The following is a 17857-nucleotide window of genomic DNA, read 5'->3' on the forward strand; positions in this document are numbered from 1 at the left end:
GACCAGGGAATTCGTAGAGCCCATCTCTGTGCTAGTCAGGGATCTGAGGCCGCGGGGAAGGAGGTAGCTGCCCTCTGGCACAAACCACGGACTGTGGCTCCCCTCCTTCTCCCTGAGGTCCGAGAAGCCAAGGGCAGTCACCTGGAGCATAAGGAGCATTTTTATCCATTTCCAAAGCTGGGATGCAGTCTCCTCCAGTGGCAGCTCATTCGCAATGGGCTGGCTCACACCTTTGCCCCAATAGAAGGAGCACTAGCCTTAAATCTATGGCTTAGGACTGGATGATCTGGAATAAATCACTTCATCTTTTTGAATCTAAGTGTTTTCATCTGTGAAATGTGGTTGATCATACATTTTAATAACCCAAGGAACACTTAGCGTAGGACCAAGCACAGAGACAGAGCTTAATGAGTGTCCCTTTGCTCCTTTTCTCTTCCTGCCAGGACGTCTCTTGCCAGGCCTCCTGGCATCTGGTCTGAGGATGGCCGAGCAGCAGGGCCGGGAGCTCGAGTGCCCCGTCTGCTGGAACCCCTTCAACAACACATTCCACACCCCCAAAGTGCTGGACTGCTGCCATTCCTTCTGCGTGGAATGTCTGGCCCACCTCAGTCTGGTGACTCCTGCCCAGCGCCCGTTGCTGTGCCCACTCTGTCGCCAGCCCACTGTGCTGGCCTCCGGGCAGCCTGTCACTGACTTGCCCACAGACACTGCCATCCTCACCCTGCTCCACTTGGAGCCCTACCACATCATCCTGGAAGGCCATCAGCTCTGTCTCAAGGACCAGCCCAAGTGCCGCTACTTCCTGCGCCAGCCCCGGGTCTACACACTGGACCTGGGCCCCGAGCCTGGGAGCCAGACCGAGGCCCCCCAGGCCACAACCCCTCCCACCACGCCTCTGCCTGTTCCCCTCTCCAGCCACTACTCTCTGAGGGAGTATTTCCGCAACCCTCAGTTCCGGATCTTTGCCTACCTGATGGCTGTCATCCTCAGCGTCACTCTGTTGCTCATCTTCTCCATCTTTTGGACCAAGCAGTTCCTGTGGAGTATGGGGTGAGCATTTGTCCCTAAGAACCAAGCCCATCTCAGCTGCTGCTGGTTATGGGGCCTGCAGCGCCTCACGTGTGGTTGTCTTCCTTTGTAGTATTGTGTATTTTCACAATCCACGGACCAGTTAGACTATGCGTTTGCTTTGAGGAACAGAGTCCTACTATATGAGAAGCTCTGAAAGCTTAAGGGCTGGGAAGAGATGTGAGGAGACCTCTGGGTGTGAACCGTGGAGGTCAATGGAAGGGCAGAGAAGAAGACATGTGACTACAGAGCTGTAGCACGTTGTGCCAAAGGGCAGGACAACTGCTGTCCCTAGAAACCTGATGAGTCCAAGTAGGAAGCGGCATTTCTCCCTGGAGCTGCTTTGAACTCGTTCACTTTTTTTTAATCGAGTTGTTTTTACTGTGTTGCTAAGAAATTGGGAAAGTGAGCTTTAGTTCTGTAAGCAAAGGTGTCTCCTTCTTGGTTTTCTCTTTATCTTGCCACCAGCCCCAGTAAAAACGGTTTGTTCTCACTCATTTATTCACTTACTCAACCACCACTTACTTGGCAGGCACTGTGTCAGAACTAGGAGAAGAGAAGGGTGGGACTACGGGGGAGGGGTGGTGCAGAGAGCCCCCCCTGGCAGGGAGGGTGTGCTCACTCAGCTGCTTCTGGTACAACCTCATGGGTATGAGGCTTATGGTGTTAAGAGTCTGAAAGTTTAAAGGTGAAAGCAGGCAGGGTCAGTGGATCAAAAGAAATCTGGGATTTGGAGGAAAAGGTTTTTATTCCTCCTGATAGATGCAGAGACCCTGATGAGAACATGGGGTGCAGGGTGGAGCTGGTCCCCCTCCACCAAACACCGACATTCCCACCTAGGAGGTAAGGCAGACGCCCTGGACAGATGGAAAACCTTAGTTCCCCTCCCAGGCAGGGCTGGCAAGGGGCCCTGGTTTTCATTTTATGTGACAGAATCTAGGAACCCAAGAAAACTAGGTAGGATTTGGACGCTTGGGCTGCTGCTTGACCACAAGCTGCCATTTCTGCAGTGTCTAAAACCCTGATGTCTGCTTCCCCAGTTTTAATATTACCTGATGGCCCAGGACTCTAACAAAACAATCGAAGTGGTTATGGTTAAAACACCATTACAGTTATGTTAATATTTTGAATTTTCTGGATTTGTTAAGATAAGCTTTCAGAGGTCTGAAATTGAGTTGGTTTATCTGCTCTACATATTTTGTGTTTAATGGAATTAACTTCTATAAATTCTTAGGGGTCTTAATGTACAAGATAATCCAAAAGAGCCAAGACATACATTTCACATTTAGAAAAACCAAACGGTCTGAAGATGTGAAAAGTGACTACCTCTTGCGCCATCAAAGGTACACCAAAGCTGAGACGCATGCTCTCCCCACTGACTTCGTCTCTTTACACATCCCTGCTCCTCAACCTTGTGGCGGGTAAGGCAGGCAATGAGCTCGCCATGTGCTCAGAGCCACGAGGAGCAGGGGGAGGAGCCGGGGGGAGCTCAGGAAGAACGCTTGCCTCTGCACTGAGTTAAGTAAACTTCATCTGCATTCATAGGTGAAACTGAGTCTCCACAAGTTTAGCTACCTTGTCCAATGTCAGCCAGCCAGTAAGTTGTAGAAGACCTGCAGTCAAAATAGGACTTATACTCCTGAAGTGGCTTATACCCATCCAAATAAGGAAAGACACTGGTTTCAATATATTTGGATAAGGAAACATTACAGCATTTCCTGTTCTCACATTCAGTAGGTCTAACCTTGGGGCAGTGCCATCCTCCTACAGGGCATCTGGAAATGTCTTGGGCATGTCTTTGGTAAACCAGTAAAGTGGACAGGTTGTGCTTCTGGCTTTTAGTATTCCAGCGGTGAGCCATGCTACCATGCTGCTACAGGCAGTTCCACATCATCTCAAAATACCATTTTCTGTTGAAAACACTACAGGCTCCTCAGAGGTTCATGAGGTGGAAGTGGTGAAAGGGTTGACTCCCTTTGCCATGAAGTCAGAGGAAGGGATGCAGGGACTTGTCAAAAGCGTAGTATAAAAGGGGGAGCGGTTGAAAATACCCGCCGCGCTGGCTGGACTGATCATTTTGTCTGGCCAGTGTTGCTGACATAGCCAATAAAACCCTATGAAATCTCTTCATCAGACAGACCAGGATCCACCAACTAACTGGGTATCTGGGAACAAGTCACTTAACTTCTTTGAGCTCCAATTTTGTCTGTAAAAAGAATTCCTAAGATTCAGAGGATTAAATGAGACGTCTAAATGTGCCTGGCACAATGTCTAGCTGGAGAGTAAGTATCCTGTTAAGTGGTGGCTATACTTGTTTCATTATTAGCATAAAATGCCACACTTGTTTTACGCTCCTCAGCTAACTGTTTTGTTACAATGGTATTTCCAGGGAAGGAATATATATTCCACTTGTTTTGCCAAAGACTGAGATCAAATGTTTTCACCCAGTTGCTACCTCTAACTCTTAGACCCACCTCCCTCCAAGGCAAGGTTAATGGAATAGTAAAATTTAAACTTGAAAAACTAGAAACCTTAACACACTATATATACTATATCCAATCTGCACACTAAAATGCTAATGTTCATTATTAGTTTACACATACTAAAAAAGTAGTAATGAAAATAATTTCTTTTCATGGCCAACTATGGAGTAGTGTCCATGAATACTTAAACAACTGTGAAGTGTCCAAAGGAGAGCAGAGAATTTAGAAGCTTAACAGATACAGAGACTATGCAACACTTTAGTTGTAACTGAAATCAGATTAAACAAAATATTCAGCTACGTGTCACAATCACAGCTTGAAGAATTTAGATAAGCCACTATCAGCCCCTCTGGAATAGCAAGTAAAAAGTATGTTTAACACTTCAGGAAGCCATCACATAAGCCCTCCTTGAATTCTCTGTATACAATCCTGCCTTCTTCCAAATTCTGTTGCTGTATGAATTCACCATGTACTTTCAGAGGTCAGTGGTTTTATCTTTGGGGCAGAAAAAGGTGAAGGTAACTGCTGGATGGCCAACGCATAAGAATTATCGAGTCCAGATATAGCTCACTGGTCGTCTGACCCACAATGCAGTAGCCCTCTATTTTTTAATTATTAACAGAGTGCTTATTAAGGAGACAGAAATTGGAGTAATCATATTTGAGATCCTGTGTTATATCCCAAACCAAAAAAACAGGGACCTCAATGAACCAAAGGCTGAGATTCAGAAAAGACTTGACTATGGAAAATAATTCTTTGAAGGACAGTTTTTATAATAGGATTTTACTCTGTAGCAAGTATATAATAAAAAAAATTGAAGAAAAAAGGGCCAAGTTTATGTTTAGGAATAACTTTTAGCGTTTTTTTTTCCCCCCAGTTTCCTTGACATGAAGGGTATATCCTTTAAATAACAAATAGAAAGGAGGTTACACAAGAAAGACATCATGTTAGCTTTCTAAAAATTTCATTGAATCTTGACACAATGGCCTAGTTTTGGGGTAATACAAAGGATATCAAACTTAAAAAAAAAAAAAAAGACATTTTCCGACAAGGCAAATGTTCAGTTCTGCGCTTCCTGATGCTCCCAGATGCATGTAGCATTCCAAGTGAAGCCAACTGGGAGAGTTAAAATCTTCTTTACTGCATAGCCCTGAGCATAGCTGTGGGTCTACCTCTGCACTTCCCACTCTCAAGGTAGAGGGAAGGCTCTCGCTCTGTCAGGCTTTAACCAGTGCGTGGTGAGATGTGCCGCTTTACCCGGGCGCTTCCCCACTTCAGTCCAGCCACCTAGCTCTCTGGGTCACCTGTAGTCCGAAGCATGTACCGCATAATGGAGAGCCAGGTTTCAAGAAATAAAAATGGAGCCAGCCACAATCCTGAGTCATGTGAGGAGGGCAACTGGGCATTCAAACAAAAGATTAATAAAAACGACTGTCTACATAGTTATTGGCAGGGTGTGAAGATGAAATTAAAATTCAACCATGAAAGGGGTTCACCAACATCCAGGAACTGGCTGCCTGCCTGCCGTCGGGGATGGCACGGGAATCCAATCTACTGAGGGTCAATACATGGCCATTGACAACAAACATGATAAAACAAAACACATCAATTCTTTCTTTTAAAAGTGGCTCCTAAGGGAGAGCCTGAGATTTGAGTCCTTTTTCTACGCTCCTGCCTATTCAGCCATCCAGAGCTTGAAGGTCCTGTCATATGAGCAAGTGGCTATAAGCTGCCCATCAGAAGAAATGTCTAGGCCCATCACTTTGCCTTCATGGCCAGCCAGAGTCTTCAGTGGGGACCAGCCTGGGTGGGTCCAGATCTTGGCTGTGTTATCATAGGCACCAGTGAGCAAGAAATTCCCATGGATAGCTACAAGAGAAAACAAAACAAAACAGGAGTTGCTTGAGGAAGTCAAGAATTCAAAAGAGCACAAGAAAATAAAAGCACAAAAATCTTCTACAACATAGCATTTCAAAAAAGAAGGCATTTCTACATTCAGAAAAACCCAATATTCTCATCTATGTTCCTGCTAGGCCTCCAGGGAAAAGGGACAACTACAATCAGACTCAGGGAAACAAATAACATAGTAAGTTTTCTTGGCTCTTTTGACAACCTGTTCAGAAGAATATTAAGGATTCAGTGCTCAGGATTTCCGTGGAGAAAAAGATGCAGCAAAGCATTCGTGAAATCTTTTTTACTTCCTAGCAACAAGCAGCATGCTCGGCCATAGTTCTGTCTGACAGTAGGGTAGAGGGAAGGAAACTATAATTTGCTTCTTTAACAGAGTCAAAATTCTCTCCTGCTCCACCTCCAAGTGAAGCTAAAGCCCACCTGCACTCCAAGAAAGTGCAAGCTGTCTTTTTCATGATTAGGCCCAAAACAGGAGGAAAGCTTACGTTCAAACTTGACACCAGTCACTAAGTTATGATGGGCAGGGATGGTATAGATGCAACGCCGCTGTCGAAGGTCCCACACTTTACAGGTGTTGTCACCACTGCCAGTCGCAATGTGGTAGCTGTGGGTCAGAGGTAGTATCGAAGTTAGAAACAGAGTACTTCCTGACCAAAAACCCTCTCCTCCCCTCATTCAATGATCTTATTTTACCCATTGGGGGAGAAACTTATTCCATAGATTTCCTTCAGGTGCCCTTCTAGGAACATGATACAACGTCCTGTGCGCAGGTCCCAAACGCGACCAAATGCATCCAGTCCCCTGACAACATAATTTACAAATGAACATTCTGAATCCAGTACTCTGTGCAAGCAGGCATACAGAAGAGGTAAGACTACTGAGATGCCCCTGGCCATGTGGAAGAAGCCTTACCCAGTGCCAGCCAAAGAGCCGTCTTGATGGAAGGCAATGTCATACACACCCATGCTGTGGCCTTCCTGATGCAGGATCTCCTCTTGAGCTTCCAAATCCCATAAACGCCATGAGCGGTCATAGCTAAAAAACCAAACTAAAAATTAACCAGCAGGTATTTATTCAGTTTCTACAATGTGCAAGGTATTATTAGTACTTGCAGCTTCAGTTGTGCTTCTGAAACTATTCATATAAGCATATTAACAAGAAATTCTTTTCTGGCATAAACAATGTCTCAATAGTTAAGCATATCTGTTTTGGGTGCTAAATGGGAAACCATGACTTCCTATAAACCTACTTCAGTGGCTATTTTAAGAACGGAATCCCCTAAGAATGGCTCAGCAAAGATTCTGTTGCCTTCTTTACTCCCCAATTTCACCGTTACGGTCTTTCATTCATTGAGCACTGATATACTTACTGGGCCCTAAATTGGATGCTGGGGATACAAAAATCAACCATAGACGAATCAGGAATAGAACAGAAGGAACAGAAATACACCCACACATATATGGTCAAATGATTTTCAATGAGGGTGCCAAGCAATGTCAACAAGTTAAGGAAAGTCTCTCTGATAAATGGTGATAGAATTGTCTATGTGCATGGAAGATGGGGGGCGGGGGAAGACAAACATTAAAAAAAAATGAGTAAAGCACCTGGAGACTACACAAGGGAATATACAAAGGGTCAAAAGGCATACGACAAATATTTTGGAAGGGGGAGTTACTGGGAAGGGGCATGAGGAAACTTTGTGGGGTGATCTCTGACAGGGATGTGAGTCACATGAGCATATGCGTTCGTCAAGACTCATTAAATTGTGCACTTAAAATAAATCCATACCCACTGCATGTAAATGACCTCTCAATTTAAAAGTTCTTTAACAGATTCTGGCCTCATTAAACTTAGAGGACCAGAAAGGGAGACCAATTTGTAAGCAGAGAGATTATAATACAATGTGTAGGAAAAAAAAAGTAAAAACACACACACACTTCTAGTATTAGTTAAGAGAATATAGAGTGAAAAATCTAGTTTTTTTGACAAATAGTGACTTTAAATTTCACATTAACAGCAATGTAAGAGCAAATACACTTAGCCCTACCTAATATACAGTATTTTGCCGTGTATAACGCACAATTTTTTGTCCTAATTCTTGAGGGAAAAATAAAGATGCGCATTATACATGGGCAGTCCTAATTCCATATCTATGTAAATATTTTAATTCTTTTATTAATGCCTATGCATTAAAAATGTTACTTTATAAAGCAATAACAATATCCATATGCAAAATAATACTCTAGAATACAACAATTGGTTTTGTTTCTAAATATAAATAAATACGTAATTGAATTAAAAAATTAAAATGAAAGATTTTTTCCCTGAAAGTTTGGGCCCAAAATGTGGGTGTGCATTATACATGGGAGCGCACTATACACAACAAAATTCGGTATCCTATTCTGATTCTGATTCATTGCTGTTCAGGAAAATCCCTCTTGAAGACTTCTGTTCTAAAAATTTACTTGGCAGTTTACTGTAAAGGGTCAAGGAGACAGAACAACAGAAAGGCTTACCAGGTGGTACCCAAGAAACGTCCTGATGGATGCCACATTACACGGGCCACACGTACTGTATGGCCTTCAATATCTGCCACTGGTTCATCACTGAAAAGGAATCAAATATATGTGGGTCAACTGTTTTATACTCATGTAAATAAATATTCATTGACTTTATTAACTGCTGTACACAGATGCACCGATTCTGCATAATTTGAGAGGCCAAGTTATAAATAAACTTGTAACTTGTTAAAACCAATTTAGGGCTAACAATAATTAAAGTCGCTTTCCAAGGATTTAAAAGATGTGGGACGACTTCATGTACCCACAGGGCAAAACTGTCCATAGCACTTCAAGAAACACCCTTTCTACCTCAATTCACTATGTTAATAAACTCTCATGGCTACACTACGTAGCAATATTGTTTCTCTGACCCAAAGTAGTGTTGAAATTCTAGAAAGAAAACATACTTTAATAGAGATGTGAGGTTACAAAAATCAAGCAGTTTTGGTGCAAGTGGATTACAGATAAATCTCCTCAAACTTTAGTTTGTTCAAAGATCCACATGGCAAGTGGAACTCCTAAAGAGATAAAGTCTTCATTTCTTTTTTTGTGGCCATTAAATTCTACTAGCCAGTAACCACAGAAAGATCTGCTACTACTCAGTAACCACAGAAAGACGATCTGAAACACCGCTGTAAGCACATAAACAAGAACCCTAAAGAGGGCAATTAAAAAGGGAACTTTGTCAATGTGCATACATACAACTAATCAAAGCCCTGAGGGAACAAATATCACCAAGTATCACCAGAGCCAATTAAAACTTGCTGTGCTCACAGGTAAGACCCTGTCTGGTAAAAAGTAGAGGCGCTAATGAGCTCTTTACAGAGCCTGGAACAAAAGCCTCAGGTGCTTTTCCAGAGAAACAAAACTAAGCAATTGAATTCAGATGTCCTTTAGCCAACAAGGTGCTTCCAAACTTTTCTAGAAAAACAATATGCATAAACAGATTTTTAACAAGAACTGTCGTATCCATAATTGGAAAACACCGTGGCGGTAAGGGACACTGCTGCTGGGAGGAGACACGGCTTCCCTGGCAACACCACCAGGCAGAGCCCCGCCTTCCCTCCCCGTCGGCTGTTTGCTAAGAACTAACCGGCTGCCAGGATATTCTGTGTAGTCTGTCTACCAAATAGTGCATTTCTTCAACGTCAATCTATTGCACAGAAGGTAAAATGGATCTTTCCAGAATAACTGGAGCCAGAAAAAAGTGGCCACAGAGGCAAAACATCAAGGTCTAAAGTTGACAAATAAGAAAAAATCTGACACAACTCCTCCGGTGAGAAAAGGTGTTATTAAGAAAAAATCCTCTATTCTATTTTAATAACAAGTTTCCTTGACTCTTAAGAATATTTCGGGGGTTAAATGCCACATTTGTAGATCCCAAGGGCCAGCCAATCCACTATTTACTTTCGTGATTGCAGGAGGGGGGAGAACAGTAATACTCGCCTGTCAAGGCTCCAAAGTTTCACAGAACCATCAGCAGCACAAGAGGCCAGATTGACATCTTTTTGGTCCAAGCAGACAGTGGATTTCGGGTGGAATACAATTGCTCCTACGTTTGTGTTATGGCCTGAAGGAGTGTAAGGCGTGAAAGTTAAAGGGTTCCCGCCCCCTTATAACTTACATGCAAATACAGTCTATGATGAATAATACAGGTATACATTAGGGAACACATGATATAGTGTATTAAAGTATGTATTCAACTATTTAAAAAAAATAAACTATTTTAATTTAAACTACTATTTAAATCGCATTACCAAAAAGCAAAACAGCCCTGATTGGTGTGGCTCAGTGGGTTGGGTATTGTCCTGCAAACTGAAAGGTCACTGGTTCAATTCCCAGTCAGGTTGTGGGCCAGGCCCCTAGTTGAGGACATGTGATGTGCAAACCAATCTCTGTTTCTCTCACACATTGGTGTTTCCCTCTCTTTCTCCCTCCCTTCCCTTCTCTCTAAAAATAAATCAATCTTTTTTCTTAAAAAACAAAAAAAAAGGCAAAACACACATTTAGGGGTTGCAAAATGCCAGAGCGGGGCTGGACTCGAGAGAAAATTGATATGTGCATGAAGTCATTATCTTCCAGCCTTGAGGTCAGAAGAAACCAAACCCAGTCAAAACAAATCAAGAACTAATCTTGCATATACTGGGTCTGAGTATCAGGCAGAGTTTTAGAGTTTAACTGCTCAACAGAGTTCACACTGTGACAAAGACACAGATTTAAACAAGATTCTAACTTACCTCGGAGAGTATGAAGGAGGTTGCAATCAGGAACAGACCAGAGCTTGCAAAGCCCACTCCTATCAAATACAAAGGAAAGCATCTCAGCCAGGGTTGGTCTGGGGAGAAAAGGCACCTTGGTAACATTACTAGAGGACAATCTCTTCTCCCCCTCAATAAACTTTACAATGGCAGACAGAAAAAGAAAAAGAAAAGGCCTATCATTTGAAGTGTTATAGGACAAAGTTACATCCAGGTCTCATGCAACCAGAGGCCTCTCCTGGACTATAAATACGACACACAATTTGCTATTCTCATTAACTTTTGGATCAATTTGTGAGGGAAGGTAGGACAAATTAAACTATCCATGCCTGGCTGGTGTGGCTCAGTGTATTAAGCGCCAGCCTGAGAACCAAAAAAAAAAAAGAAAAAGGTCACTGGTTCAAGCCCCAGTCAAGATGCATGCCTGGGTTGCGGGCTGGGTCCCCAGTTAGGGGCGTGTAAAAGGCAACCCATTGATGTATCTCTCCCTCTTTCTCCCTCACTTCCCCTCTCTCTAAAAGTAAATAAATCTAAAAAAAAAACACACACACATTAAAAAATAAACTATTTAATAATAACATTATTTCCTTAAATGTGAACACATTTTGCTGTGTACAAAGTACTTAACATTTTTTAGACTTCTTTATTTTAAAAATTTGAAAAAGATTTCGTATTTCAGAAAAACTTTTGTATCTACCATGTCAAATGATCCTTATTAATGGACCTGTGAGGTATGTAAAATAGGAATGATAACTTCTTTTAAAATGAAGGCAACTGAGGCTCAGAGAGGTGGAGATATTTGTGCAGGTCCTTGGCCTTCTCCTGTCTAGTCAAGTAGTTCTAGTTCCTGTGCATACAATATGAGGAAGTTTCCCCTCTATCTTGTGGCCCATGTCCCACAAAAATAACTAAATAGAACAAAACAATCATTAACGCACCCTAAGAGTTTTCTGCTAATATCGTGGTAAGTGAAAAATGAAGATAAAAAAATAATGATCCACGTTTACTGAGCCCTTACCACATACTAGGCACTATCAAGGCAAAACGTTTTATGAACATCATCTCATCCTACTTCAAGATAAAAAGACAAGTTTATAGAGATTAAGTATCTTGCCTAGGTCACATAACTGAAAAAGAAGAGCTATACTGGGGTGGACAGTAGTCTATTAGCTCACTCTATGACATGCTCCAAAATACTAGTGTCAAGAACATGACAGATTGTTCCACATCATGATCTCTGGGGTCCCTTGTGAACACTCAGAACTGTTCACAAAGGCTTTATTATTGTATAATAAACGGGTAGGGCAGTAGAATCTCTAGTTCTGTGTGATCATGAGACGCAGATGAAGAGGATATAGAAATAGACATCCAAGATAGGCCAATCCCCCCACCTCCAAACCTGTTCTCTATTTAGGATTTAAAAAGTCACTGTAAAATGGAACTTACCAACAAGCTGTGGCCAGCATTTTGGAATTGGGACTAAAGTGACAGTAGGAGATAGGCCGATCATCCCCAATCTGACTGCAGAAATTATTCAAAGACTTAAAAAAAACAAAAACAAAAACAGTAATCATTGAGAGGCTAATCCAAGAGTTGGCTTTTCCACTATAAAAAAGCAACTTGAGGTTTACTATAACTCAAGATTCCTTTAAACTTTTTTTTTTTTTTTTTTTTTGGTTAGGGGACATTTATATTTATGAGTAAATGGAGTCAAGGCTTATCTGAGACCCCAGTACACTGTCTTCTACAGTCTTAGCATCACTAGCTTCTGTGTCAGCTAAATATAAAGAAGAAAACTGGGGAAATATCTTCAGGACCACTTTGATATACTAGAAGGAGGAATTAAGGAGCAGAACCACAGGTCCCTGCTGAGTACAAACAACAGCAGGTCCCTGCCACCTAAACGGATGGCTCCTCCCAGACAGCAACAGTGTAAGCAGACAGAAATACTCATAGCTGCCTTTAGCCTCCTAGAGGTGGCCCAAAACAGAAAATCTAGTAAATATTTAAGAACCTTTAAGATATTGGGCAATTACTGAGGGCATCTTACCCGGAGAGATTTGTGCAGCTCTTGCATCTGGGAGGTCCTAGTTGTCTCAGGAATCTCTTTATGCAGACGGGCCTCTTCCAAGCGTTTCATTGCCCTACGACACACAAGCAACAATACAATCATAAGCAAATGGGTCTTAGACAAGGGGTCTACACAAGTATCCTGCCACTCAATTTCATTTAATGACCAGTCATTATAAAGCAGATCCTCAGTCCCAGGGAGGAAACAAGAAAAAAATGTGCTTCTCTCTCCTTCTAGAGGCTCGCCTTACCTGGGCAGTGAATAATTAGCAATCCACAGTCTAGCAACCTTCAGGCTGTTTGGTCCTTCATGGTACCAGGTTTGGTGATACTAAAAGTTAAATTAAAAGTAAAAATATTAGGTCTGAAGCATTCCTGCCCCCAAACTCAGAGCTGTCAATTCTCTGTTTTAACTGCTCAGGAAAAAGGTGAACTAGTTCAGTAACAGGATGAAATAAGGCATATGCGCTTTCCACTGTGCTTCTTTCTGTGAGGTCTTATTAGATGGATTCTGGTTCCTCGTTAGACGTTACACTAGGAATGTTACCAGCTCTTTCCTGAAACTTACGAACCTCCATTTGTACCTACAAAGGAACCACAAAACTACTGCCAACGACTATTCTTGAACCGTAGCGCTGTCAACTCCCTACCCCCAATCCTAGCATAGCAAACCACTGGAGACAAACGTAAGATGAGAAAACGATTCCTTCATCTCCTTCATGTCTACACTATGAAGGTAAACATACTTTACCTCTTCTTTGGACTTCTTAGATTTCTCATCATCTTTCTTGGTCTTTTTTAAGGCATCAGTGCCGACCACTGAGAGGATATTTCTTAACCTATAACAAAAAAGACAAATTTAAACAGAGCTGAGAGATTTTGAAAAGTACATCTAAGAAGGGAGCAAGCTTCTCCTACTCTCTCACCATTTAAATGCCACGCAACCTTCTTTGAGATTCGAGATGTCATGCCTAAACTTCCAGTGTGATTTCATTCATTCAATCTTCTTTAAGGTACCGTAAGTTGAACTACAAGTAATTACGCCACTCAATTTGGAGTTAACTTGCCCCAACACAGTTATCACTTGGTTTGTGAAAACAGCCAACCCTCGCTCAGTGCCACATATGCTGGACACTGACTCAGGTGCAAAGTATACAACAATAACTAACAAACGGTTTTTGATTTCAAGTAGCATAGTCCTGGGGGTGGGCTGGGGAGGGGGCAGAAAGTAACAGGGAACCATGTAGCGCATTATGTATATTAAGTAATAACACAGGGTAAGTATAGGATACTAAAGGGGAACATAAATGGAACACCTAACCTGGGTTTGGAGGATCAGGGAAGGCGTGACCTGACCTGAGTCCTCATTCAGTCAGGTCAATAGACCAAGGGTGGGAGAGGATTGTGGAGGCAGAGGTTCAACAATGTAAAGGTCTGGAGGTAAGAAAAGCACGCTGAGCCTGGAATCACCAACAGTTCAGTATGGCTAAAGCACGGAGTACAAGAAAAATGATTTTCTTCCTTTGTAATTCAAACAGGCCCAGCACTTTTGGTTATGTTTAATGAATGAGATGTTAGAGGTTTTAAAGTGATTAAACACACAAACAATGCAAACTAAGAAAAAAGATGATGATGAGGAGAGATAGGACAGTGAACAGAAAGATGAGGCCCTCATAACTGCATACGACTAGCTTGTCACCAAGAGACTTAGCAACTTCAAAATCACAACAGGAGCATTAACTGAGGATAGTGTTCCTTTTCAATAATATCCAAAAACACTTAGTATTGTTTTATGTCGTTGATAAGGAAAGCCTTTGTTGTTTAAATTTTCCAAGTTCAACTACAAATGTTTTACCCAACTCGAAATTCCTGGGGAGAGGAGGAAAGAGGAGAGGAAAAGGGGGAGCATGTTAACACCCTGTTCACAGTTCATAAAGAAAAGTTAGTAGCAGGAGTAAAAATTGACCTAAGACTCAGATTATAGATTAAACTATATAAACCAACTTAAGATATTCTGTTAACAATATCTGAGACATTCTAATAAAGTTTTTGCAATAAATACCAACTGAAACTTGGAACTAGAGCCCCGTGATTAAAAAAGAAAAGAATAGATATTTAGAAAGGGTACCGTTCTCTTCTTTCAGCAGGACCTTCTCCAAAAAGTGTGATGGGCTCCCCCAAGGCTCTTAGGCAAGCCTTGACCTCCGAGTCGTCTGTGGAAACGTTGATTTGACGGGCTCGCTTCCTTCTCTCAAACTCGGCGAGTACTTCAGCCTGTCGCTCACTGATGTGCTCTTCAATTTCAAACACTTCCCCTATAAAAAGAACAGAAAACATCAGCATAATCATCAGATACAGAAATCAATGAAGGAACAAGAAACGAATTCTTATAATTGGAGTATGTGTATGCCCTTTGCAGAAATTAACGGTCTAATCTCTTACACACTTTATATAGTTTACTGTTTCTCAGTTTATTAACTTATGCTAAACACAGAAAACTAAATGACACAGATTTATTTATTTATTTTAGAGAGAAGGGAAGGAGGGGAGAAAGAAAGGCAGAGAAACATCAATGTGAGAAAAAGTGATGGGTTGCCTCTCACATGCCCCCAACCGGGAACTTGGCTCACAACCCAGGCATGTGCCTTGACCTGGAATTGAACTGGGGCTGGTGACCTTTTGGTTTGTGAGATGACTACCAACCCACTGGGCCACACCAGTCAGGGCGAGGACACAGCTTTAGAAGGCAGCAAAATGATTCCAGCCATCTTGTTTCATTTGGCAACCTTACCCTTATACAAACACGTAGCTTAGGTGAGATTAGAAAGTAAAGCGTATGAAGCATGTTTAGTAAATGAGTTAACCAGGGCTTCTATCCAGCAGATATAATAGAAAGGTTATTTTAACAATTGCCAAAGCTATTCTCTAAAATAGTCCCAGTATCGGGACACTTACAAATAAAACTAGTATATTGGAAATAATTACCATGAAAATGATATTCCTTGATTATAAGGCTTTTCAAGAAATCTAACAGCTAGTTAAAAAACCCACACCAAATACAAGCAGTTGGATGAAAATGCTAAGTACAGTGGTGCTGCAGTTACGTTTAAAGCAGCATAATAGGTTAAGGAAATCGCTGAAGTGCATGTGTGTAAGAAAAAAAACGCATGGGAGGATCAATGAGAAACTTGACTGAAGTCCTTTCTGCAGAGACGTCTTTTCATTTAAAAACATTTTTTTATTTATTGATTTGATGAAGAGAAAGGGGGGCGGGAGAAAAGGAGGAGGAGAAAAAGAGGGAAAGAAAAAGAGAACATTGATTTGTTGTTCCACTTATTTATGCACTTGGTTGATTCTTGTACATGCCCTGACCAAGGATCGAACCTGCAACCTTGGCATATCGGAACAACGTTCTAACCAACTGAACTACCGCACCAGGGCAAGAAGTCTTTTCATTTTATACTCTTACATACTGTTTGAATTTCTTATTACAAATGTATAATTTTATTTTAAAAATATAGTGGACCACTAGTTGCTGACATGGAAAGATATCCTCAACAGAATATAGAGTGAAAAATACAGGTTATAAAAACATGTATACATGGCTTTATTTATGGAAAAAAATTATACACTTATAGGTTTATTAAATTCACTCAAAGATATAACCCAATTAATAAAGATTAAAGGTTTTCTAATTCACACATTTGTACATTGATTTCTTTCAAAATAAAAATACTAATATTTTTATAATTTTAAAGAACGCATTTCATTTTGGGAGAAAAATAATTAGAAAACTAGAAACAGATTATTATGAACCACAGCAGTTCCAGACCAATGCCAGAACTGTGCGAGGTCTCTAGAAGATAAATGGAATCAATTTGCATCTAAATACAAGTTGTCCCATGAGTGAGGGGGAATGGGATGCCAGCTCCCTGAGGAGTGAAAAATCCACCTGAAACTTTTGACTCCCTCCAAAACTTAACTACTAACATCCTACTGTTGACTGGAAGCCTTACCCAAAACATAAACAGTCAATTAACACATACTTTGTATGTTATATATAGTAAATACTGTATCCTTACAATACAGGGAGAGAAGAAAAATGTTATTAAAAAAATCATAAGGAAAATACAATTACAATATTTATTGAAAAAAGTCTGCATATAAGTGGACCCATGCAGTTAAAACCCATGTTGTTCAAGGGTCAGCTGTACATAACTGAATTAAGTCCCGGTAAAACCATAACAATTCATGAGAGAAAAATTGTTAAACAGGTTTAAAGCAAAAGGCTGTCTGTCTGTTGCTAAGCAGGGTAGGCACAGTATGACCATATACAGATGTAAGTTTAAAAAGAGAAATTTCTCGGCACTATAAAACTAGTGATATCTAAGTTTAGGAAGGCATTCATTGTAGAAAATTTGAGCACCAAAGATAAAGATGGACTCACAACTTGCATCTTACCAGAGGTTATGTTAATATTTCCTGCTTCAATTCCTGCTTTAAGTCCTTCTTTTCCCAAAATCCCAGACTCTCCTTTGGCCAGACGCTCCCTCTCCTTCTCTTCCAAACTTCCATAATAGATATGTGGTTTCTTTACAACAGCAGCGACCATGTCATCGGGTGCCTTAGTTTTGGTTGCCTGCTAAATCAAAGACCTGGATGAACCTAAGGCTTAATCTTAGCAATTTACTAGGATAAAGTTCATCTTGAGCTTCATCTGTATTTCCTCCCCAAAGGAAAGAACAAGGAGGACACCAGTTAGGATGTCTTCCCTGATTGGTGGTGAGGAGAACCTGTTCAGTATTTCAGAAAGGAAGAGGTTGATAAAATTACTTAGTTTCTCTTGGTGACTTTTCTGTCAAGGGTTTGCTTGGGAACATGTTTCATTCATTCAGTTGGAGTGCAATCTCTCCTTGGGTTTTATGAAACTTTCAGGGTTATTGCTCATCACAGGGAAAATATAAAGGATAATTGAAATAATCAACTCGATGTTAACGGGGAACGAGTCACAGAGGTACTGGTTTATACATTGCAAACGTTTTCAAACGACAGGCAGTACATATGAACTTAGGAGGCCTTATAACAATAAAGAGGGCTGACATAAACATAAATCTTGGCCATAACACTACTCCCTTTCAGAGCTCCGTTTATGGGTCAGTCGGAAGAGGTATTTACCGTTCGCGGCTGCACGAAAGGTGCAAATGAACTTAAGCCCATGAAAGCACTTAGTAATCAGAAAAATGAAGCTCCCCTGAGACAAGACCGAGTCCCGCAGACTTCCTCCTCAGCCCTCCACTGCCTTGGACCATCCCCTAATGGCCCTATTCCGCAGGGACCCCCAAACCTTCCGCATTCCCTGCTCGGGTGAGCTGAGATCAGTACCGTGGAAGAAGCTCGTGAGGAAGCCATCCGGGGCTCGGGAGCCGCGAAAGCCCAGGGACAGCCGAGCTCTACGTTTCAGACAATCCAGCGCGCGCACCCAGCAAAACGGAACTGCGTCACCAAC

General features: G+C 41.5%; 2 protein-coding genes across 4 annotated transcripts; one reads left to right on the forward strand and one right to left on the reverse strand.

Moving 5' to 3' along the window:
* Nucleotides 1-481: 481 nt before the first annotated feature.
* On the forward strand, nucleotides 482-1054 carry RNF183 (ring finger protein 183). The gene has a single exon (XM_054584925.1). The coding sequence runs from the start codon at nucleotides 482-484 to the stop codon at nucleotides 1052-1054; it is 573 nt and encodes a 190-aa protein (XP_054440900.1).
* A 3428-nt stretch (nucleotides 1055-4482) lies between these two features.
* On the reverse strand, nucleotides 4483-17855 carry PRPF4 (pre-mRNA splicing tri-snRNP complex factor PRPF4). Of its 3 annotated transcripts, none has more exons than XM_054584504.1 (14): nucleotides 17734-17855; nucleotides 16813-16993; nucleotides 14480-14666; nucleotides 13103-13190; nucleotides 12603-12682; nucleotides 12332-12425; nucleotides 11728-11822; nucleotides 10261-10319; nucleotides 9470-9593; nucleotides 7979-8068; nucleotides 6375-6497; nucleotides 6156-6263; nucleotides 5948-6066; nucleotides 4483-5420 (listed from the first exon to the last, which is right to left on the reverse strand). In XM_054584504.1, the coding sequence occupies exons 1-14, from the start codon at nucleotides 17758-17760 to the stop codon at nucleotides 5227-5229; spliced, it is 1569 nt and encodes a 522-aa protein (XP_054440479.1). In that variant the 5' UTR covers nucleotides 17761-17855; the 3' UTR covers nucleotides 4483-5226. The 3 variants fall into 3 exon arrangements, with proteins under 3 accessions (XP_054440479.1, XP_054440480.1, XP_054440481.1); XM_054584505.1 differs by having other exon boundaries at nucleotides 16813-16990; nucleotides 17734-17854; XM_054584506.1 differs by lacking the exons at nucleotides 12332-12425; nucleotides 12603-12682; nucleotides 13103-13190; ... (1 more) ...; nucleotides 16813-16993; nucleotides 17734-17855 and having other exon boundaries at nucleotides 10261-10358; nucleotides 11728-11787.
* Between the last annotated feature and the right edge of the window lie 2 nt (nucleotides 17856-17857).

The sequence above is a fragment of the Pteronotus mesoamericanus genome, unplaced genomic scaffold (genome assembly GCF_021234165.1).
Source record: "Pteronotus mesoamericanus isolate MK-2021 breed Mesoamerican mustached bat unplaced genomic scaffold, CSHL_Meso_final contig_78, whole genome shotgun sequence".
Taxonomy (NCBI): domain Eukaryota; kingdom Metazoa; phylum Chordata; class Mammalia; order Chiroptera; family Mormoopidae; genus Pteronotus; species Pteronotus mesoamericanus.

Excerpts from the sequence above, each read along its gene's own strand:
- RNF183 (XM_054584925.1), top strand. The coding sequence starts at position 482 with ATGGCCGAGCAGCAGGGCCGGGAGCTCGAGTGCCCCGTCTGCTGGAAC.
- PRPF4 (XM_054584504.1), bottom strand. The coding sequence starts at position 17,760 with ATGGCTTCCTCACGAGCTTCTTCCACG. Across the intron at positions 14,667-16,812 it reads AAATATTAACATAACCTCTG|GGGAAGTGTTTGAAATTGAA; the intron begins GTAAGATGCAAG and ends TTCTTTTTATAG. Across the intron at positions 6,067-6,155 it reads ATAAGTTTCTCCCCCAATGG|CTACCACATTGCGACTGGCA; the intron begins GTAAAATAAGAT and ends TCTGACCCACAG.